Genomic DNA, 24884 nt, shown 5'->3' with positions numbered 1-24884 from the left:
CACCGTGCACGCGTTGCTTTACCAGTGTCTCAGAACATTCAGACTGAATGAAGTCTGATGCGTTGGAAACCTCACGCCCATGGAGTGTGGGCCCAGTGTGTAAAGCCATGAAGTGGTAAGTTTAAATCGTAGCATTAAGAAATAGCAAAAGCATTGTTCTTACAGAAAGGAGACTGCTGTTCTTTCACATCCTTTCAGAACCTCAGGCTGCAAAAACTGGTTTCCATGTGCAGTTTCTGGAGGGGAATTCAGACTTGTGATGGCAGAATCTGAAGTAGATTAAAACCAAAATTGGGATCAGTAGAACCAAATTTGTAAGTTTTAAAGTGCATACAGGGATGGAGGTAGTAGTCTGAAAATACAGTGCTTTAGCTGTATTGCTCAGTTAGGAAAACCAAGGACTTGACCTCAGAGTTCAGGCAAAGCTTATTGCTGAATTCCACCAGCAGTGGTTTGTGTATTCTGGGGATATAGCTCTGTGTTGTTGGTTACTGGTCGTGCCACGTAGCAACATCTAATTGGGGTGTTGTGCTATTTCTGTGCTCTGGTAAAATCCACACTGTCACTTGTCATGTTCCATTGTGAATTCACAGAAAATACTGGGATAGTGCAGAAACAGAATTAGCAACAAGTGATTAAAGCTTAGTACTGAGGAAAGCATCTACGCATGCCTGAGGAGCTCAGAAGATTGTCCAAAGCACCCACTTGTATGATGCTGCTGAGGTCAACAGGTGCGCAGTGCCGCTGTCTGAGCCTGCGACAGCAGCGGAACTGAACTGCAGTCATGGAAGTTGTACGTGGCCTGCCTAACAAATTTAAGATTCATTCTTGTACTGTTCAAATTGTGCGGCTAAAGGAGTCTTCCAAAATCCTCTGTGCTCCCTCAGTGCACACGAATTCAAGAGGAGTTTTCCCTGTAGTGTCCTTCCACGTGAGTCTGTGGTTGCTGTCAGCGATAACTAGTCAGTGTCTCTGGGTGGCGACAGGATGCGTGCACCTCTAACACCTGTGCTGTTTGCTCTGCCAGTAGAACATTTTGTAGTGTAAAATGAGCTAGAGTCCCTCATACTCTTACTAGTGCTTACCTTTTGAATTAATGAACCTTCTGTAATGTGGACCAACACTTGAAATATAATGGAGAAATGGTCTCATGCGTTTATCAACTGGGACTCAAGGTTGGGTCAAGTATTGGGAGTTTGGCGTTCAGTCGATTGCACGTATCTTCAAAGTAGCACTTCCACAAAGTCTTTAGTAGGCTGTAAGCAGCCATAATGCTTTAGCATTTACATTATTGTTTATCATAATACATTATCGTGTACCTTTTGTTTGATGCTATCTTGTGTGTTCAGACAATGTGTTTGTCTACGCCTCACCTCTTCGGAGGTGCTGGGGTACAGGGAAGGTGCATCTATCTGCTTTGGGGACCTAAAGCCTGAGGTAACTAGCTTCTAGTGGGAGCAGGTTGGGAATTTCACTGTGTCTTGAAAATAGTACTAGTCGCTGGAAAAGAAGGTTGTGAAGTGGAGGAAGGCAGTGGGAACTTCACTGATGGCTCTTTTTGCCCTTTGTTCCATTCCTAGAGCAGCTTTTCTACCCTTCTCCAGAGGTGTGTGGTACCTGCCTGGGCAGTGATGGTCTGATGCAATGGCTGAAAAGCCTGGCCAGTGTGAAGTGTCAGTGATAGTGCAGGTCACAGGAAGAGCCTCCTGGGTTCATTTTGAGATGACCAAAACCAGACCAAGGGAAACCTCGGGCTTTGGTCCCTGAAAAGTTTAAATGAGAAGGAGGTTCATTTATCCTTTAAGAGCATTATGCCTGGCTTGGTAGCTCTTGTTTAATGCCCCAGTAGCAATAAACTCCTCTCATGCCTATGGCTTGCACTGGCACTTGACCAGTGCTAAGATGGTAATATATATTTATTTCTATGGAAAAGTACAATTTTGAATTATCATTATTCATTGCCCTACTTGAGTGGATTAATAGTTACTATTTATGTTCTCTGCTCGTAAAAATCTTTATGGCTGGAGATGAAAAATAGTGATTGTATGTTATTTTGGCTTGTCTCCTGTGGGTCCAGTTATACTTGCTTAAAACGTTAACATCTGATCTCTACTTTACCCACTACGTAAGAGGTATATTGGTCGATAATGGACTTAACTTGGGTTTGTTCTTTTAGAGGTATCTTCAGAAGCTGGCCCAGGACATTTCATTCTTGGTGGTGTACTTGGTTGAAAGTTTGTGGGTTTTAATAACACATTTATTTGTAAACCGTAACAACTGCATTTTTATGCTTAACAACATTCATAACATGAATATACGTCACAAGACGCTGTGGCCTAGAGGTTCATAGAAAAGTGCATATCGGTTCTCACAGCTTACTGTCTCTTTTCAAGTCAAACTGAAAGATTATTCAAAGGCACAGGAGAGTCATAAAATGTTCTTCTTTCTTTTTTTTTAAATAGATGGATTTATCTTCTGCATACAGCAGGTTGATAAAAGTAATTTTAGCAGAAACAAATGTCATCGTAGCTCTTCTTCCTGTGCACACGATTACTTTCCATTTTCAAATGAAATGCTTGGTGTGTTATGATTGGAGTGACTCACGTAGCGCTTTTCTACAGTTGTCTGATCTGCATCATCCTCTGTAGAACGCAAATAGGGATGGATCTCACTGAAAGTGGGCTTGTACCCCTGTCTTAAAATGAAACACAGATGCACTGGATGCTTTTTGCCTTAAAACGTTTTCTTCTTTTTCTTTTGTGAAAAACAATAATAGTTAAAAGCAAGATAAGGGTAGAGAAAAGGCAGCAGGCAAAGAATATTAGCGGCTTCTTTTGAGAAATAAACAAACAGAAGCTACACTGCTTTTCTTGGTTGGAGGGACCACAGACTGAATAGTCAGCAGGAAAGCCGTTGTTGCTTATCAGGTTATTGTAAAATTTTACTGAAGGCTTTCCTTTTGAATCTGAAGTGAAGAATCCAAATCTGGGCTTAGATTTCTCTTCAGTCAGCTTAAATGCATAGTAGCCTTTAATCTTGACTTTATCAATGTAGTATGCTGGGAAGGGAAAAGAAAACCAAAACCATATATTAATAAAACCTTGTATGACCTGCAAACTTTCTGGTAATGAGTTCAGATTTCAAATGATTAATCAATCAATTAAAAAAACCTGTATTTGGATCATAAAATATTTCCTTACACTTACTGCTTCTAATAATACTTAGCTGTCTTAAGTAGAAACAGTGCATCATTGTTTAAAAAAAAAAAAAAGTAGAATTTGGGAATTTTCTGGACCTACTCTGTGAAAGCTGGATTTGAACAGAGTTAGAGCTGGGAGCTTGCTTTCCTGGGAAAAGCCAGATGCTGCTCTTTACTGAACCCAGCTGCAATGACTCAAGGGGAGCAGCTGCTCATCTGTGCCATGAGAGGAGCTTTCTGAAAATTCCTGCCCTGCTCCAAACCCAGCTGCTTAACCCTGCAGCACATGTGACTCTGTTACACTGCTGCACCCAAGTGTTGGGTGAAAACAATGAAATCATAAATAGCAGACCTTGGTGAGTAAACATCTCTCCAATTCATGTGTAAGCAGAGAGCATAATTGGGGATGTAACCCAGATTAAGCAAGAATATTGTCAGTTGGGATCTTTTTGTGAGTACTATGAAGTGTCACGCTATCTGAAAATTAAAATGGGAATACTATGATGAAGTGCCCTTCAAACAACCATTTCCTTTAATAACTTATTTCCTTTAGTAACTTACTGTTCTTTTGTTTGCAGTGTGAAATTATTGTGGAAAATAAATCAGCAAATGCTCACTAGTCCTATAGTAATTGAGAAAGAGCTAAGCCCTGGAGGGGGAATGCTCTGTTTCTTGTTGGTGTCTAAAAGTAATCTGAAGCCCTGATTAGCCATGAATAAGACCTGTCTCATTTTTTACGTAGCTAGCTCCTAGAGAGGAGAAGCCAGAATACATAGACTGTGTTTGAGGACAGGTGCCTTGGAAGAGCTTTAAGCACCCCATGTCCCTGTCAGGGAACTCACTGGTGTTCACAATAGGGAATAATGAGTGCAGGGATGTATTGTATGTCTTGTTTTGGCTGTATGGTTCAGGTACTGAGGCCTTTCTGGTGTCCTGTGGCTCACTGCTTTCCTTTTAATGTTTGGTTGGAGGAAGAGGGATGGGAGGGGTGAGGTACCCGCAATATTTCTCATTTAACAAGCTATTGCTGTAGATCATTGTCTTGAACTTTTTTGTCCAGTACCTTCATGATTGTTAATAATTTTTCTCTAAAGTGAAGAACTAGATTTCTGTACGTGCTCAGGAGAAAGCAAGTAGTGGAACAGGAACTAGAGTTTGACTCTCCCTTCAACAGCAACTCCTTAAAAATCTGGTGACCTGCTGTACTTCTTCTGTATGTCCCTCTGGGTCTCCTTGGACTTGCTTGTGCTTTTCTGTCCAGTGACTCTAGTTCAGCAAGCAAGTAAGGAGGCTCCTGCCTTTCTTTGTAGAGCAGAAATTAGAGTTGTATCTTGGGAGTTGTCTGTCTGAAGTGCCACCTACTCGCTTCTGAATAACTACTCTGCTGTATAGGCATGCCCAGATGGCTTCTCACATGGTTTAAACTGGAAGCAGCTGTGGCTGCATTTCACGTGAGGGGCTTGATGCCATTGCTTTGTGGTGTATCTGCCCTGAGTGTGACTGCAGAATCAGGCCCCTCAGGGGGATGAATGCTGATGGCCGGTTCCTGCTTCTTGACCAGAGCTGCTTGCTCTGTCTGGGGCAAGTCTTAGGTGCTTGTTTAAGGAATGCCTGGGTCTGTGCCACAGAAATGGCCCCGAGGAACTTGAATCTATCATATACTCACCTTTTAAAACCTCTTGTACATATTTTCCCAAGTAATAATTTCGAAGTTCATCATTGTCTAAGGACTGGTCATCTATTCCGTTTGCTGTGATGTAAATATCAATGTCACCGTAGGTTTTTTTAATCCATCTGAGAACTTTGCGCAGTCCCCAAGGCACCACTGCCAAACGAGAAGGGGAGCTCAGGCAGGTGATATCCTGCAGAAATTGAATGTCACGATCAAATTCATACTGGCTCCCATTCTGAGGTTCATGAATCACAAATCTGGTGGTGAAATGGTTCAGTGCATAAAAGTCAGCTGCACCTTTGATGAGCTGCTTTTCCTCGCTTGTGAAAGATGGCAACAAAGAGTACGAGAGGCCTTTTCTGTGTTTAAAGCTGATGTATTCCCTCATAGTAGCTGGATAGTCCCCAGTCTTAAATATGGGATCAGCAAACCAGCCTATTTCAAACTGAAGAAACCTGTTGGCAGCTTTTGAATGAGATTCGAAGTAGGGGTTGGCAGGTTCAGCCCAGTCTGAATGCAGGGACAGGGACACTTTGCCATATTGAAAGGACCGGTACTGCTCGTCATATATTCTCCAGGCCATGGCATGTGCTATTAATAAATTGTGTGCTGCCCGATATGTATCATTGCTGCTCCTATTGTAGACATCGCTTAGCCGGTTAGGCTCGTTTATTGTAATCCAAAGTTTAACCAAATCACCAAGTTCCCGAAAACATAAAGCTGCATAGTCCTGAAAAGCATAGGCAGTAGACTGGTTCAGCCATCCCCCTGTCTGCAGCAAAGGACCCGGCAGGCCCAGGTAGGCGTGAGTTGGATAATATAAGGTGACCATGGATTGAACATTGAGTTTCAGTACTTCGCTAATCACGCATCTGTAATACCTAAGAACTTGCCTGTTGACCACTGACAAATCTCCGTTGGGTAAAATCAGTGACCAGTCAAGAGCAAATCTGTAATGGGTGACTTTCATTTTTTCCAGGAGGTCAAGTTGCTTTTTAATACTGACAAAATCCGTGCACTGTGCTGGTCGCGTTTTTAGCTTCACCCCTTTAACTTTGTGCAGGAGCCCATCTCCTGTGACATTCCAGAGGTAGAGGTTGGAATCGCAGAACTGCGGTGAGGAAGCCATGGATTCTGCCTGTGAAAATAAAAATGGTATGTTACAATGGGGCTTAATTAAATGAATGCCTGCTCATAGTCTGCATTTCTGCCTGTGTTTGGCTGTAGGATTAGTGCTGGATGTCAGAAGGTCCTGCTTAGATGCTCCAAGGGGAAGAGGATAACCAACTCACCTATATGGGCTTTGACTGTGCTAGTGGTTGTCTTACCCGTTCTGTTCCTTTATCTACAGGAAACATTAAAATTGCATTCTCCTTTCTACTCAGCTACACATTGGCATTTGCCCTGCCACCAGCCTATACAACATATATTTTCACACAGATAAATCTCCCTGATTGAGTTCACTCTGCGGTTGTGCAAACAGCAGTTCTCAGGCAGCTGGCAGGAAAGTGGCGTGGTAAGAACAAGCACCAGGGCATATACAAGGCAGGCACGGATTATTTTGGCACTGCTGCTGAGATCAACCTTGTGAAACTGTGGCACAGTGTTCCTTGGTTTTACTGGTAGTCCTTCTGCCTATGCAAATATGTGACACGAACAGCTTGTAGCATGTAGTTATATCTTTACTATCTCCTACTAGTTAACAAGGTTCTGTGTAGCACTTTCTATTCCAATTTTTTAAAATATTTTTTGTAGGATTTGAAATACAATATAGTGAAGTTTAAAATATTTAGATTAAATCTGATTTAAGAAAATGGACTTTTCCATGCTGTATATTAACAAAATACATCAAAGCTTTACTCTTTTTCCTATGGTCGTCAGTGAATAGATTAAATTATGGAGTTTTGTTATTTTTTGAGGCTGATGTTGGTCATTGGACCATCTTTCTGTATGTGATGACAAAAAGAGTATCCCAACACTGGCCAGATATATGGTTAGCTTATCTACCAAATTTAAAGTAGAAATAGATACTGTAGGAACTAGTTTGGAAAAAAGGTGGTATGATCTGTTTTCAAATGTGAGCTCAGATGGTAAAAGTTGTATGTGCCGATGTTGGTCATCTTTGTCTGTGATATAAGTATTTTTTTAAAGAATGGCTTTTTACCTGCTTGTCTAAGTGGCACTTAGAGCCAGGCTCAACCCAGGAATCTGTTTCTGCCTTGTTCAGTAGCTTTAGATGAGACCTCGAGACTGCAGGTAGCTCTGCTGCCACCAGCATAACCACCTTGTCCCTGCCCTGTGCCACCTTCTCTGTTGCGCTGTCATAGGCATCCCTATGGCCATACTGCGAACTGGATTGGGAAACTCTCCTGGTTTAAAAATAACCCAGGAACAATTGGTTGGGGCCAACTTACTGGTCTGAAATATCTGATCAGATCTGCCCCGTGGAGACACAAGCAGAGGGAAGGCGAAGGACGGGCCAGCCTTGGAAGGGCTCCTGCAGCGGGGTCTGCTGCTGCAGGAGCACACCAGCACTCTGTGACTAGCTCACCCAAAAACCTGTATATAAAACTGAACTTATGCAATTATGGCTGGGTTTAACTTCTGTTTGCAGTATGCATTGAGATTCCTGAATGCATGGTGCCATACATAGACATTTATTCACAAAGTAAAGTTGTTGATTGCTCTGCCTCCAGCAGTCTCCCCAATATTTTACACTTACCTTGAGAACAGATTCAGTGATACCCCAGGAGAAGTCACAGGAGAACTGAGCTTGCAAGCTTGGGGTAGACTCCTTTGGGAAGAAGCCATTTTCTCGTATGATTTGTTTATAATAAAGTGCAGATGACTTGGGAATCCTTTCCTTTTTTTCACTTCTGAAATCTACATAAAATAATCCACGCCTGATGTTGTAAGCATGCTGCCATTCAAAGCCATCAAGGAGTGACCAGGCTGCATAACCAAACACATCTATGTTGTCGTATTTAATAGCTGCATAAGAGAAAGCAATATCTATGAGTCTTTTATATTTAGGACTCTAACATATATAAGGGTTGTCTATGAGAAAGGCCTATTCACTTTGAAAATCTTCAGGGTTTTTTCAATGCTCAATAGGGTTATTGGCCCATTGTAATTCATTGCAAAACTGTGACAGACATTACATATCTTAGTCTTTATTCACTAAAAGTACATCACTAGTTCCTTAAGAAATTAAATTACTGTAGGATGCTTTATTTCTGCTCTGAGCAAACATGAAACATTGCGCCACATCCAGCTTTTAAGTTGCATTTGGTGATTTGTAAGTAATATACCAATAAAATTAGAGAATCATGACTAAAAATTAAGGGTGCAAAATTTGATCTAGTTTGTGACTTTGTTATGAAGCTAAAACTCTCAATCTTTATTTGAAAGATCTCTGCAAGCTCTAACATTTAGGAATTTCTATTCAGTTTCTAAATTGTAAAATGAAATGTGTTGGTATGGGATACGTAATGATTTTAGAAGAAGCTGGGTTGATCAACCTAGAGACTGAGGTGCTTGATTTATTCACAGAATGGGTGCAGCACAAGTGTGTTTCTTCAGGTAATCTTAACGTCCCTCCACCTTGCAAAGGAGTATACTTATCACCTTTTACATATAATATATGAGAAAGATGACAAAGTGACTGCTTTCTCAGATGTGGAACATGATTCACCAGGAAGGGCAGCAGAAATTCTAAAGCAGTTTCTTGCTGGGCACCAACTAACAACAATGTTTGTTACCCACTTACAGTGTGCGCCAGCTGGTAGCCTGGAAGAAAAAGTCCAAACTCCATGGTCACTTATGTTAGCTGCCTGTCACCAGTTTTAAGCTAGGGAATAACGCAGAAAAACTCACATTACCCTTATAATGGCTGGAATATCAAAGGCAAAGCAGTGACCAAGTAGGGTTACTGAGGATTTTGACACAGATGGACAGCCGTCTTTTACCTGTAGTCCTCTGAGAGTAAGCCAAGGAATACAGATGAAGTATTCTGATCTAAAACTCTGTTCTCGCCCAAAATTGCCTTGTCTTATTTTCTCAGGACTCTTCACTTTGCATAATTTTGTATTTCAACTGTACTTTTTTGCCTTAGTCACACCATGCTGCAACTTCAGCAGGAGCCAGTTTTGCGCAGTACTTGTATTTGGGCAGCAGAGTAATAAGGTACCCAGCAGTACTGTCATAGTCCAGCATGATATTTTACTAACTGCTGGATGAAGAAATCAGAAATCCCAAGAGCTTGCAATGTAAGTATATGAGAAGCTGACAGACAAGGCCAGAATACTGGTAAGAAGATGAGGGAATGTAACGAAACAATACAATGGCATGTATTTTCAAGAAAAGCAACTTACAAATATTAGGGAAACCATGAGAGAAAGTACAAAAATGTCTGAAGATATCAGTTGCAAAATGCAGAGGTGGAGAATGATGTAGAGGATAAAGAGATAGTCCAGAAGGGCCTTGCAAGTAAAGATGTGTACTTCATGTCTGCAATGAGGAAGCTTGAACAAATGGAAGTAGACATATAGGGACAGCATAACTGACAACTGAGAGAACATTTTTTTTTTTCTAGAATCATACTGAATGGAGAGGGGCTAAGTTTAATTGTCAGAGCAAAAGATGCTGTGGTACTCAAGACGGTACATGCCTAGATGAGAATTTTTGGCTGTTTAAATGGGCAGAGGAAAAAAAGCTCTATTTTATGTATATTTTGTGGTAAAAAGAATTAATACTTAGGTGATAGGTAGAGATCCTGTGGATCAGCGTGAGAGTATGTTTGTAGCATTATCAGCAGTGACAGTGAAAGGAGCGGGCAGAAACAGAAGTCAGGATCCTCACTAAATGTTAGAGTGGGAATGAGAAAATCCTCCTAAAGACCAAGGGTATGACTGGGGGCAGGAACAAGAGGCTGAAGGTAGAAGAGGTCAGGAGCTAGAGGTGACGTCCATGGAAGGAGAGCTCAAGGCATTTCTGTGTCTGCTATAGGTGAAGCCTTGGAGTCCTTCTGCAGAAGCAGTTGTTTCACTATTGACAGGCATATCCATGCCACTAAGAAGCTGTAGTTTCAATTGCATCCTTGTATCATAATTGAGGTCAGTTCATTGCAATGGTGATGTTATACATCACATATTTTCATGACTCACAGTGGTGTGAGTTACAGACATACAGTGCAAAGTTTACAGCATTCTCCTTGAACACAAACACACACACAGGAGAATAGCTCCTTATCACCTGTTACATGCTATCTTAACAGTCACCATCCCATTACAATTTGGCCTATATAAATGTTTTGAAGTTAACATGATCTCACTGATTTTGCTGCAAACAGCAAATGTATACCTGAATTCTCTGTAAGTAAAAATATGAAAATATGTTCCAAATATTATTTCTGATCAGATAAATTAAAGTTTTCTTCACAAAAAATGCATTAGTTAGGAGATAATCCTGTATTTTGAGGTAGAGGTTGAAGTATCTGCGTATGTAAAAATGTAGATGACAGTTCCTGAGAAGTAGTTAGTGGCTGAACATTGACCAAGTATTTCAGAAGTGGGAATTCATGGATGGTTATCACAGCCAGGTCTGCTGGAGAGGATTCAAAAAAAAGAACACACTATGGATTTTCTTATGTATGTGTCCAGAAATCGACCTGTTCCACACCTCCAAATCCAGGCCTGCATCTAGACTTTCCTGGTGTGTCACTGTGGTATTTAAAATGTCATAAACCAAATACTGGAATGTAACCTCCTCAAAATCTGGAAAAGGCATGACATATTGCACAGCTGCACTATGTGAAGTTTGCAATCTGAACCAGCTTTAAATATATCTGGATAATCTTTGTTTGGAGCTTAATTATATTTGTTGGTGATACAGTGCTTCCTGACTTGGTGTCAGAGTAAATGATTACTCGTGTTTTTGAGGATAAGAAAGGTTTTTGTAAAGGGATCCAAGCCACCCCACCACTGCAGTGTGGCATCAGTAGTGGGGCAGCCTACTGGGAGGATGGCTCTTGGGACCAGCAGCTGTCCCTCTCCCAGCACTGAACCTACAAACTGGGTGAGGGGGAAAAGAAATACTGGTTGTGCAGAGGCTTTAGGTACTAGCCGCATTTATATTTCATACAAAATTAAGTATTTTGCCTTGAGAGAGCACCCCTGTACACTGGCTTTACGAAGGGCAAATACCAAGATTAAAAGTGTGCTATTAAAACATATTATCTCTGTTTGGTATGCAATAATCCTGAAGAGTGATTGCCCTCCTGCTGATTTTCTTCATGCATTTTACATTGGAGTACAAACCCCAGCATGGCAATGACAGTCTGTAGTCATGGTCTCGTTTTCCTGCTGTCAAGGTATGTACCTGCACAAAGGTTTTACAGTTGGGCTGCCAGCAGGGAAAAGTGATATCCAATAGATTTATTTTCATTAATTTCTGACTTGGTTTTGTACTTATTTAGTTTTAAAATCCAACACATATGTTGGACTTTAGCTTTCTGGGACAGGGACTATGTTTTTTTCTGTGTTTGTACAACACCTAGCACCAGTAGATCCCGATCCATGACTTGTACTCATGCAGTATAAATAATTAATAATTAACTTAGTTGCCATTATCTCTTTAAAAAGAAAGATTAAATTATTACAGAGCTAAATATAAAATGATTTTAAAAAGCTCTCCAAAAATCCAACAACTAACTTGTGTACAAACCTTGTAAAACCTTATTAACGAAGTTTTTCATCATGTAGATGGCTGTGGTGTCATCTGTTTTCACATGGCTGTCAGTGAACCAGCCATTTTCTGCAATCAAGATTCGAGGACTGTTGTATTCCAGTTGAATCCAGTTCAGTACTTCCCTCAAATTGAGTGACAAATTTTGTCCCATTTTTGGTAGAGTGTTTGGAGGTTTAAAGTTATTAGGACCAAAGGAAAATGCAAAGAAGTCAGCTGTCCCCTTTATGTAGTTTTTTTCATCCTCAGTAAAGCGTGGCAAAAATGAGAATTCATTTTTCAGTTCTTCTGGATAATCACCGTCTCCATGGATGGGTTTAGCAAACCATCCAAGTACTCTCTCCATAGACTGCTGACATTTAGAAATGTCCAAAACATCTTCCGATTTGTTAGGTTCAATCCAGTGGGATCCCAACACTATGGACATCATCCCCTTCTGATATGGTTGAAAGTGTTTTTTGTAGTTATGCCAAACTTTTGCATGAGCCTGATGAGAGAAAAAAAAGCATTTAAATTATAACTCCCTAATAAATCTGTGTGTGTCAGCAGCTAGACAGGCAGGTAGCTGCATCTGATTCACTGCAGACTTTTATGGAAATATTAACAAACTCTTAAGGCACGCTAATTACCCTGCACAGTTGTAATGGGCAATTACTGTTATACTGCAAGGTACCTCAAGATGATGGTAATGTTCAGTATCTCATGTGCGTTGTTCCTATGACACATTAGGGCTGTGGCTTTTTGCCTTTTAACATAGGTCTAAATCACACAAGAAGTCCCAGCAGAGATGTGAATAGCTGTTACATGGACACTTTGGGACTAAACAGCTATTAATGGTGGCATTTGAGATCCATGATGTAGACAGTCCCATCTAGGTCTTTCTTTGACAAGCAGTGATTGCTGATATGGTTAAAATTTTAAACCATCTTTACAATTGTTCCATAAATTATGCATCTCAAATGATGTTTCCTTTGTCAGTGTTGGCTCTGTGCTATGGGGCTTATCTGGATTTACTCTGATCAATCCAGATCCACCCCATCCCTCTTCTTGGAATACACTTCCATTTGTTTCAGTTTAGTCTAATCATATAAGTGTTCAACTTTTGATATTTGCACAGTCCCTAAATGTAAAAACTTGGAGAAAGGACCCAGGTGCAAACTTTGAACCCAAATGACAAGTTTCACACTTCTGCATGAGCATTTTGATCCAAGATTTTAGATAATTTCTTCTTTGAAGCTGCTGTAATAATAATTTTTCTGGCAGTACATGCAGCAGCATAGAATGGAGCTTATTCATTTTAAGTAGACAGCAACAACACTTTGGTTTTAAAAGGAAATTTGGCCGCAGTATCTCTTAAGATCTATTGGGTATGGCATGTTTCAGTCCTCATAATCGGCCAAATATTCACTGCCCAAGAACAGACAGAAGTTTTGCTACTCGTGTTAGTGACAATGAAAGCATACCTTGTATCACATCTTAATTCCATTTTTCTGAATATAATAATGTTTTAGAAAGCTTAACATTGTCACACACCAGAATTACTTTCAAATGTCATGTTAATTACTTAAATAAGAGAATGCAGCAATCAAAATTTACACCAAAAAAAGGGAATATATGTGAGACTGAGGAACCACTAGCATTGTCAGAGTCCCATAGGAAAAGGAGAGAGCTAGGGTGTCAGAGAAGGGTGACCCTGGATCGCAGCGTGAATCACGCCAGAGGATCTGACACAGGGGAGGGGAGTTGACCTCCACCAGCTGAGGAGTTGTCAAGTAACTCAGAGTTTACATTATTCCTGACATGTGGCTCTATACTCTTAAGCTGGAAAGAAAATAACTGTTTGCACCCAGAAAAAACCATGGAGAAGCATTGTGAAATACTTAGAGTGCCAAGTTAGACTGACATCATTACCAAGCCAAACAGCATTGCTTACCTTTGACAATAATTTCAGTTAATTTATCTAGAAACACACAGCCTTGACAGTTTAAAAAAACAAAAGACCTGATGTCAGGTAGATATGTGGTTAAACTAGGGAGTACCAAAGAATTACAGTTTGTGAAATTTTGTGTATCAGTTGTTTATGGTTTCTAAGGTCATGCTTGTAACATTTGTTCAAGGTCTGTCTTTGAAAATACTGATAAAGTAACATTAACCTTTGAAATGCAGGTTTGGTAGCTGAAAAGGGAAGTCAGCAAAATTGTACTCGTGAGACAAACTGCAAGATACAGTTAAAATATTATAAAATGGATTTCTTAACAGTCTCATCATAAGAAAATGTAAGCGGCCAGTGCCGTCCCCTCGCTTACCTTCACTGTCCTCTCCCACAGGTCTAGCCCAGGGTGGGTGCTGGGGCTAGGCTTCCTTTGTTCTCTGCTTCTAGTGATTTCTCACCTGGTTAGGATTTTTTTTTCCCCAGACACAGGCTACTAACACTGCTGTTTAATGAAAGGTATATGGTTGTGTCGGCTCAACAAGAAAAACTCTGCTGAAGACAGCTGTATTATACACAGTGCCAGGTAGCATGACAACAGCACCAGGTAAATCTCAGCAATCACACATTTCTAGGTGAAGTGGAGAAAGATGACTTTGCCAAAAAACAACTAAACAGAATGCAATATTGACAGGTTAAAGACAATCAGGGACAGCTCATTGTATTCATACACACCTTCAAGAGGTTGATTAGAAGATGACTATTAAAAACATTGTCTACAGTATACAGCCACATTTATATTGTACAGGAGTAGACCTCAAATACAAATAGGTACATTTAATATGAGTCAAGATAGGATCCCCATACACAAATTCATATGTGTCACTGATGTCTCACTCTGGGTTAACTCTATTGAAAAACAAAATGTCACTTGTCTATAGTGAGGGTTTTTACAGATGTAGTAGAGACAACAGCATTTGATTGCCTATAATTCTGTTTTGAGTTGTTAATTATTTGTAAAGCAGCTTAACATTCTCAGATGGAAGGTGTTTGCTAAGTGCAAACTATTGTTGATGGAACAAACTGATTAATATAATTTGGTTTGTAAGACCACATATGAAACAAACATCAATTTGAAAGCTGTATCATACATCAATTTGGCTATTTTAAGTAAATCTTGACTAATCTTTTTTTCAGTTAGAGTTTAATCCCTAATCTTTCACTTTCCTTGTTAAATCAAGGACAAATGTCAAGGCTAAGTACACAGTGAAAACAGGATCAATATTGTGTATTTATTCTAGATACATATGACGCATTAATTTCAGCATATTTTCCTGGTATTAATATAGAAATTATTCCATAGACTTGAAAGTCACAGAGAGTGCTAAGTCAGTTAGTATTAACCCTGTAAAAAGGCTAGACAAGTCAATTTAATAAATTCAAGGCAACAGTATTGTTCTCCTTTCTTCCTGAAATATTCTCATATTCCTTCAAACTCTGATCCTGTAATTTAGCATGTATGTATGCAAAGAGTCTACTACTGAAAGACCAATACTTTCAAATTCTTAAGATATGTTAAAGTCAACCAATTTAAAAAATGCTAATAAAACTATTCTGGCTTTGTGTTTAATTGTTCATTTTTTAAACCATGAAGAGCTAGAATACAGAGTCTGATGATGATGGTGTTAAACATCACTTTGGAAGAAGGGCAGGTGTGTGTGGCTTATTTGGAGAGTATATTTCAGTTCAAGGATCTTTTGGTCTGTGGTAAAGACCCCACATAGTCAGTAGAGCTAAAGCCCTTATTTTCAAACTGACTCTGAAGCTCAATCCTTTGTGAAGGAACAAAGGGCTCTTGAGATGTAGGCAACTAAATTTCTAAGAGGGTGGTTTGAAGGACTGAGGTTTTACTATCAAATTTGTTGTGTGCTAAGCATCTTGTATTTGGATTGTGTTTTTCCTGATGATTTCCAGAAAGTGAAAGAAAGCTAACCTGAAAACAAAAAATCACCCAAAAAAGTGTGAACCTGTGCTGAATTTTACATCATCATTGATGGCTACTATTGTTTGAAAAATCTTCCAGCAAAGACATTAACAAGCATAGACATTTCTGTACACTCCAGAGCTGTGCTTGATGGAGACAGATTTACCTCCTCCTGTAAGAAATATGGGCACTGGTGTAGCTTCATCTTTCTAGACCCTGAGGAAAGGAGGCCCCTTCGGAGGAAGGGAAGAAAATGTCTGGTTGCATGTAGAGACACGAATTATTCCCCATTCATCCAGTAGAAATTTGTTTTTCAGGAGAATGAATTATGGGACTTCTGTGCGACATGCTCATCCAAAGATCCCACAGGCAGCAGTGTCCTCAAAGAGAGGTCCTGGCATAGCGAGAGCTACAAAAGAGCTGGGAGTAGCGCAGCCAGGCACAGAGATGAACCTGATCTGTGATGGATCTATATGGAGACGCTGTGTTTGAAAGGGAATTTATTGCCTTTTCCCAGCATGTGATATGAAGGTGTGTCCATGAAGAAAATTTTTAGGGAGATCTTATTCTGACAGTTTTCTCCAGGGCTTTTCTGCCAGATGGAAAGGAGCGTGAATGATCTTTAACAGGAAAAAAAAAACCAACAAAAACCTCTTTCTGCCTGTTATGTAGCAAAGGCAGCACTGCCTGAAGGGCACTGATACAGAGGATGAAAAGAAGACAGCTTGGTCTGCAGTTTGTGATCTTTACAAACCTCAATCTAAGTATAAAAGAACATAACTAGATCCAGAGAAAATGGTAATAATATATCAGGTACATATCTCATTTAGCTCCAGCCACAATGATTCATTTGCTTTGTATTTTCTTGCTTCTTGTCAGATTTATTTACTGTTAAATCAAAGAAATCCATCTAATTTTTCTGTGTGCAGTTTTTTTCTTCTCTGCCTCAGTATGACAGCTGCCTCAAGCTCATAGTTTTTGTATCTTTGATGTGGCTTTCAAATGTCGCATGGCAAGTTACATGTTATCATTAATTGTTTTCCAATGTTACTTTTGTGTGTTACTGGTGTGCCAAAACCTGACATTTTTGCTGGTCTTTTATTTTGGGGAGGGCATTTTTGGTTTGCGGTGGTAAATTAGAAGGTAGCCATAATACAATGTCTGAGAAACAGATTTGCATATACCAGTCCTGAAATAAAAAGCCACGTGAAATCTCTTTAAAAAGAGATTCTTATAACATTCCCTGACTCTGAAAGGAAAGACAATTCATAACACATGAATCCTGACTGTGCATCAATATATTATATTAATATGGTATTGTCAACAATACTAAACAACCCGAACATTTAGATACCCACAAAAATCTTTAAGAAAGATTCTGGCTAGTTAGCTCGAAACATATAATACCACCTATGACTTCTGTGGAAAGGCTGGCTTTAATTACATTAGGAAAAAAAATTTTTACATATATAAGAAGAGTTGACTCATGTTGATGGGTACCTCAAGAGCCTCTATTCCACCCCCAATCCCAAACATCAAACCCTAGTTCCTCAAATACATTGATAGAAATTTGAGATTCTTCATGAAGACCTAAAATCTTCAGAAATTTTACAGTGCCACAGGAGAAAACTTCTAATACATTAGGTAATGTTCATGGGGCTGTAAGAAAGATACAACATGAAAATAATTTCTGCCCAAGAATAATAAAATACTAGCTAATGGACTGTGTGTTGCTGAAAGTCTCATTAACTCTTTCATTGAAGTAGTTTATTTTATACTCAGATTCACAGACTTTAAAACTAGAACCAACTATCAGATCAAGTCTGAGAGTTAAATAATAATGACCAAGGAACTAAGGTCAGTAATTTGTATATCAAACCCAGATGCGCTTGGCTTCCTGGAATTGAGTCTTCAGCAGAGATATTGCTCCCTATGTGCTGTTTACACGGATTTTACAGTGGGAAAATGCAGAGACTGCCTAGTTGGTACCCCAGTTATGATTGTGTCACTCAGAAATGCAGGCAAGAAATGCTACAAACTTACGTTGTATCTTTTACATGTATTATACCAAATATGTTTTATATAGCACTTGAAAATAAAAAGAATGATTGCACATCAGTTCTCTTCGAGATGCTTCACAAATCTCTACAGTTAAATCATTCTCGTGCTAAGTCTGAAATCAGTCACTCAGGCTGATCAATGACTTTTCTATGTGTAAAAGTTCTATTGACAGTAGCATGAATTTTCCGAAAAAGGAGGTTCTGCAGGTTCTAGCCCAGAAGCAAATACAAGAAATGGAAATGGTCAGTTGCAGAATATTTTTAACTACTCTGGCATTTAATTTTTTCCCACATGCATACTTCTTTCTGTAGGACAAATACATTCAGATTTATTTGTTTATTACACTTATAATGGATGGTAGGTAGTAGAAAAATTGTCTTTGTGACAGCTAGGAATAGTTTGAGCAGGGGAAATTATACTAGCTGCTCTATCAAACAGAGACAGGATAGTGACCTGCTCTGTAAAGTACTTCGAGCACTATAGATGAAAAAAATGCTTTATTGATATTGCTAATTCTTATCTTAAACTGCTGTTATTGGAAATTGTTTTAAATTATAGTAAGAAAAAATAAGAACACAAGCTCCTATGCATAGGAACTAGCTATTCCGTATCCTCTATCAGAGGAGACGCTGTAAACTCTGTAATGCTGTTGACAATATCAGGAACAACATCTGCACTTTTTCCTTAAAAAATATGACCCATTTCAGACTTCTTTTTGTCCTTCCCGAAGAAAGAATACCATGAACTTAGGACCCAGTATTGCAGCTGAAACTACTGGTCATGGGATCAAGCTTTTTGGATATGTAATTTTGTAGAAGACAGCTGATAAATAAGACTGACATAAAAATTAAAATGCTGAAAACAGCATGGAAATAATGTAACTTTGAATACTGAAATACTTAAATACTGAAGAGGACATTTGTTTACTCCCAAACCCAAGAACTACTGACCTTGTTAGTTTAACAATAAACGTTTTGCAATATGATCTTACTAAGCTAGAACTAATCATATTTATATATACATTCTCTACTCCTAGTAGAATTGATGCAATACGCAAATGCAAATAAATTTCATTTTAAACTAATAGTCATTTCAGTATAGCTGAATGAATGGTCATGTCAGTGTGTTTAGCTAAGTGGAAAGAACAAAGAAGGAAAAATCACGGTCTTTAATAGCCAGATCTTGTTGGCAAAACCCAATATAAATAAAATAATAAACCAGCACTTTAAACAAGTAATTACTGAGTCAGCTGTTGTGACAACAACAATAAAATCAACATGAGGATTAAAAAAAAAGACTGCCTTAGCCAAGGGTTATTTCTTGATGTTTTCACATTCCTTAATTTTTTTTTAAAACATTGATTACATGATTGATTCCTCCCATCATTTCCCATGGTGGTGCAAGATCAGTTTGTAAATCTTACTATACTGTACCTTGATCAAATTGTGTCCTACAGAGTAGATGGTTGTTATTTTCCCTCTCTCTCCAGGAGCATGAATACCTGTGCCATACCCATGCCAAGCAACTAAGTATGGATTGTGGATTGTAATCCAATACTTAACACGATCCCCAAAGGTCTGGAAGCAAAAGGTGGCATAGTCGTTGAAGATATCAATTACTGATTCATTTTTCCATCCCCCATATTTTTCTTGCAGCATCAAGGGCAGGTCCCAGTGGTACAATGTAACCATGGGGTCAATATTTCTGTAGAGTAGAGAGTCAATAAGGGTGTTATAATACTGTAGTCCTTTTTCATTGGGAGCTGCTACCACTCCAGTGGGAAAAAGCCTTGACCATGAAATTGAAAACTGGTAAAAAGTAACTCCCAAAAAATCCAGAGCAGACAAATCTTTGTCCAACAAGGTGTAACTGTCACTGGAGGCATCTGTGCTGCCAGCATCCCTGAACTCCGAGTGGATGAAGCGGTCCCAGATGGAGGAGCCTTTCCCGTCCTTCCTCCAGCTGCCTTCCACCTGGAAAGCCCCTGTCCCTACACCCCAGAGAAACTCTTTGGGGAAAGTGTCATACAAAAACATCTGTGTTTCACTCACGGGGCTGAAGTGGGTGTCCTTTTTCCACACAGATCTTCCCTCTCCAGCAAGCCCAGTAACTATCCTTATGAAAACTAATGTCCAAAAAGCAACAAATCTCTCCAGTCGTTGGCCACACATTATGCCGGTTTATAGCACCAGTGTTAAAAGTCAGATTTCTTGCACTGACGCTGAAAAAAATCCATTCATTCACTGGAGCCTCTGCCTTGCAGACTGTCTTCATTTGCCATGAACTGCTGGAGTGTCTTATCAAAGCTTCACTAAAAGCTTGTGATCGTAAAAGCCCTGTCAATGATTAGCCTGAACTGTGAGACCTAGAACAGATCAGAGAACAGCGTAATTTTTAGGGAGGTGGCCTCTGTATGACCACTGAGACACCTGGCTGGCTTCTTACTGCAGGAAAATAGGTTTCCTGAACAATATAAATGCTAGTAACTAATCATTATTTAAAGCTTGGTCATTCGGGTGGGAGAATATAAGTGACAGAGCGTGCTAAGAAGCTATCACATCCTTCATTTCTTGTGCAGAAATTTCGAGGAAATGTGGCAGAAATATAAATCAGACTACATAGTCTCCAATTAAAAGGTGATTTATCCCATCTATGTAATTGGATGGCTGGAAGGGCAGTGCGTCATTCCTCAGTCCTGCCCTGCTCAAACATCCTACTTCTGCTGAAAAATTCTCCCTGGACTCATGGGAAATTTTGTTGTGGGCAAGAGACATACACACACATCCCACTAACTGCATAAAAACACAAAGCAAGTCAGTATTTCTTTCAAATACATGCAACTGTTTTTCTATCCAATATCAAAGTCTGCTGTACAGTTCTATGTACAGCAGCAGTACAAAATTAACAGGGGTCTGTTCCAGTCCTTAAGCACTTTCCCTGGATTTTGTCAGATAAACACAATTAGCAAAGATATTAGCCCCCAAAAGATACTATTTCATTACTGAATAATTTAACAATCTTGGTATACACAGCTGCGGCATCAGTACAGTGAATATCTTACAGAGCAGTTATGCAATACCATTTAATCTTTTAAAATATTTCAATTTACAGCAAAACTACATGTGTTGAGATACAGTCAATTTACTCAATACAGTAAGACTGACGCCTGCCATTTTTGCTTTTCTGAGGTACAGTAATATAAAGTATATCCACACATAGGCCACAGTTGCTGAAAAGATTTGTGGAACAAGATGGCAGTGTGAAGTAACTTCACATGCAAGAAATATACCCACTGAAATCTGAACATGGGAACAATTTATCACCTAAATATAGCACTCTCCTTGGATGAATTAGCCCTGCTGGCATGTTGGACATGAAAGTTCAGATGGGCCGCTGGGCTGCTGCCACCTTACTGCTCCTGCTACCTGTGAGAGCATGCTTCCAGGATTGCATTCCATTGAGACACATCTTTAGTTTAACAATAAAGCTGATTAATCAATAGAAGATGAAAGATATTTTATTTGTTTTTACAATAAACACAAACCCTCAATACATGTTTGTAAGCATTTCTCTGTAGCACCTTTACAAGAAACAGTTTCATCACAGATGAAGAACAAAGCTCCTACTGACATCTTCTGCACTGCAGATCCCTGCTGGTGGGGTGGCCATGCATCTAACATGAGTCTCCCCCACCTAACAAACCCTGCACTCCCTCAATTACCTGACGTAACTGATCCACACTTCTCAGCCAAGATCCTACCAAAGGCAGCTTGGGAACAAGAGGAGTAGATAGGGACTGTACCAAGTTGGTCTACAGTATATACTGACATGTTCCTTTTTTATTCTGTGGAATAGCATTTTAAAATACTAATTTGGATAGTTATTGCATGAACATAATCCTTCTATTTTAACATTTAAAAGCTTTGATTGTATGTATCATACTTTATGAAAGAAAACCCAAATACAAGTCATTACGGATTCCACTATGGTTCTAAAGCAGTTAGTTACCATGATTACCAGATACTTTAGTTCAAAACGCCCATGACAGCTCTGTAATACCATGGCAATATATTGGCAAGGTAAAGACAATGGGCTTCTCCCCACTAACTACAGCAGAGTTAGTGCCACTGGCATCTTACTGCAGACAATGTGTTGCATCTGCATGAGATGTGAAAGGTGCAACAGAGACTTGTGCTCCCAGATGCGTGATCTGGACAAAGTTATGAACTGTATTTCTTTCCTTATTACTGATACAACAAGGAGCATGCCATACTCAATGTTTGAAAATGTTTCAATGTTTCAGGCCTCTGAATCTAGTTTTTACTGCTTTGTCATATTTAACTGTTTGAGCTATAATGTTACTTGATAAAGTTAAAATGGAAGCAATTTAACTGATCAGAGTCATATAGTGACTTGAATTTGGACGGAGGTTTTGATTACCTGAGCAAAGAGTTGGGGAAAGGAAACACTGTGATGGTTAATTTGGAAAACAATTATCACAGACTAGTGAAATGTAATCAGGGGCTGTTGAGAAGTGATGGTGCAAAGGGAAGGGTAGAAAAAGGAATTAATTATTCCACTAGCTCAGGGGGCAGAATCAGTACAAGCTCCAACCCTGATGCTGAACCTGTACATCAGTTGATTTCCTGCCTCTGACCACGCACTTCATGAATCTGGTTTCAGAATGAATCAAGGCTGGGAGAGGCTGAGGTCTCCTGGGCACTTGCCATTACTGTTACAGTAGTTGGGAAGACTAATGATTATTCAGTTCAATTCTTAGCTATCAAATTTCCTTTTCTATCTTTGCCTCTGTCAAGGCAAGTGAATCAAATTACGAAAATAACTTTTCACTTGACTATTGAATATGTATTCTCCTTCTTTTAGGGATTGGACTTGAAAACCTGGGGTTTGATCTGCAGAAATGCTAAACACATTAGTTGAAAGGAGTAGAGTTTTGAATGTACACAATGTTAGGCTGAGTATCCGAGTTAAGACACATTCATTCTGGCTAGGTATGCAAATGAAGAGAGAGAAAAGACCTAGAGACAAAGTTCACTTAGAAAAAGTGTAATGTTTACATTAACATCAGCTGCTCAGATCTACTAGTGCTAGGTGCTCAAAAAGCACAACTTATGTAATTGCCCTCAACAGTGTGACGCAAATCAAACCCTTATCTTTATCTTATACCTTTACCTTATACTGCAAAAACTGTTTGAGATGGGATCAAGTCTTTTCTAAAGACACATAATTGTGATGGATACTATAGAAAGCCTAATGTAAATAGAAACTAGACCATAGGTTTACAAAGAATTTTTGGAATTTTTGGTCTGCAACAAAATGCTAATTCCTGTTTCTACCATGTGAGAGAAATTTGATTTTCTTTACTAGAAACTCTAGCAAGCAAAATATTCCCTACAGGATTCCTCCAAAATAGAGCCTACCATCTAGTAAATTAGTATTTTAATGTCTATTAATGGTATGAAAAAATACAGAATTTAACTTGAAATTTCAACTTCAGGAAACATATTTTTGTTGTGTTTTCCTAATTGTCTCAGCATTACCATCCTGTATGTCTTTAGGCCAATTCCTAATCTCAGAGGTCCTCTGGACACACAGGAAACTCAGAACATCTCTGTTCCATTACAAAGATTTCTTAAATGATCAAGGTGTATTGTCCCCTAAAACATGTAAGAAACACTGCCTTGTGGACTTCAAAAGTATCTCAGTGTTAAGTTACAAGAATCTGCCTTATCCTGCAATTGTTTCAAGCAATTCAAAATAAAAATTTTGAGAGCAATAAATAAAACATTGCTTCAAAAGTTTCAATAAAAGTTGATTTCAATTCCAAAACTGCATCAACATATCAATATACAAAAATTTGAAAATAAACAAGAAAATATTAACAAAAAGAAAACATACTATTTTTTATTTCTCAAGATAAGAAAATGCATTTTACATATAAACAACCTCCTCTCAATAAGCAAGACAAAGCCTTCAGTGGTAATAACAGTAGGACTGGTTTTGTTCAAGAGGGAAAAAAATTCAAGATCAAGAGTTAGTATCTCACTTTTAAAATGTATTTTGGAAAAAAACCCCAAACATAAAAAGCCAAATAGTCTGTGATTTTCAGAAAGGTAGAAAACAAGCCTGATTTTTAAAATTATTTGTCTTAGTTGTAAATAGAGTGATGATATTGACTGTACTTCAGCTACTTTTTAAAAAGCTTTACTTTTAGTTGGGTAATATGTCTTTAAAACACAACCCATGATCAATTATAGACTCGAGAGATATTGCCTTCATTTTATCTTGCAAAGCTCATCATGACACAATTACTCAGTTTTGTTTCCTGTGGCAGAGCAAGGTTTTTCCTGCTTCCAGTGGTTTCATATCAATGCATGTAAAAACAAAGGTATCCTCTGTTCCCCCACCATACCCAGGAGTGAATTATAGTCATTCCAGGTATTCAGTCTGATCTCTTCCCAAAGGGTTAAACTTTTGCCTTCCAAGAATCATGAACATGTCACAAGCCCACAAGCAGACACTGCTCTGCTGGATGTTATTCTAGGTAGCTTTATCAACTACAAATAGAGATAACCACCTGCAATAATTCTTTTAGCATTATTTAAACAGTTTGTTTGGCTACTACAAATGTCAGCCATTTTAACTACTCTTTAGTTCTGGTATCAGGAATACGCACAGCTTTAAAAATTACTTAATGAGAATTAAATAAATACAAACATAATAACTGGAGACATTTTTCTCAAGTGATACCAGTTTTGTTTGCATAGCCATTATAGTTGAATGCACATGGAATAACTTGCAAAACAGGCTGAAAAGCACAGCCTGTGCTGTGAGTCTGTTTACTTGCTCACTGTCATGTGTTTCTTATGCAGAAATCCAAATTCACAAGCTATGCTAATGTTGAAAATACAAGAGTCCACCTGATCACGTGTGTTCATAGAGGAGCAGTAGCAACTTCTATACCAACAGGGTCTTAGAATTACTTAAAAATCCAATCTGAAGAATTAAACAGGAATGGTAATAGGCATCACTAACATTCATGTTTTCTCAGATTGGACGAAAAGATCCTTCATCTCTATGTAATTTGCTGGAATCTGACCATGTCACCAAGTAGACAGTCTCTTGTTCTTTAAAAAAAAATAAAGAAAGAAAACGAAGTGAATACAGAAGGTATACAAATGATAGCACTGGCAATTGCCCTATGAAACAAGTACAAATTGAGCTTGTATTCATTTTTTTTTTTTTTTTAAATGGTTTTCTAAATCAATGGCAA

General features: G+C 38.9%; 1 protein-coding gene across 1 annotated transcript; it reads right to left on the bottom strand.

Moving 5' to 3' along the window:
- Positions 1–33: 33 nt before the first annotated feature.
- On the bottom strand, positions 34–19864 carry KLB (klotho beta). The gene is made up of 7 exons (XM_074822361.1): positions 19780–19864; positions 19024–19748; positions 11595–12102; positions 7594–7862; positions 4866–6009; positions 2719–3058; positions 34–1617 (listed from the first exon to the last, which is right to left on the bottom strand). The coding sequence occupies exons 1-7, from the start codon at positions 19862–19864 to the stop codon at positions 1494–1496; spliced, it is 3195 nt and encodes a 1064-aa protein (XP_074678462.1). The 3' UTR covers positions 34–1493.
- Positions 19865–24884: the final 5020 nt, after the last annotated feature.

This window comes from Strix aluco, chromosome 4 (assembly GCF_031877795.1).
Source record: "Strix aluco isolate bStrAlu1 chromosome 4, bStrAlu1.hap1, whole genome shotgun sequence".
Lineage (NCBI taxonomy): Eukaryota > Metazoa > Chordata > Aves > Strigiformes > Strigidae > Strix > Strix aluco.
The sequence above is the reverse complement of the archived record's forward strand: the minus strand, read 5'-3'. Positions and strand labels throughout refer to the sequence as shown.

Excerpts from the sequence above, each read along its gene's own strand:
- KLB (XM_074822361.1), bottom strand. The coding sequence starts at position 19,864 with ATGAAGACAGTCTGCAAGGCAGAGGCTCCAGTGAATGAATGGATTTTT. Across the intron at positions 6,010-7,593 it reads TCACTGAATCTGTTCTCAAG|GCAGAATCCATGGCTTCCTC; the intron begins GTAAGTGTAAAA and ends TTATTTTCACAG. Across the intron at positions 1,618-2,718 it reads TTTAAGGCAAAAAGCATCCA|GTACCACACACCTCTGGAGA; the intron begins GTGCATCTGTGT and ends CTGCCCAGGCAG.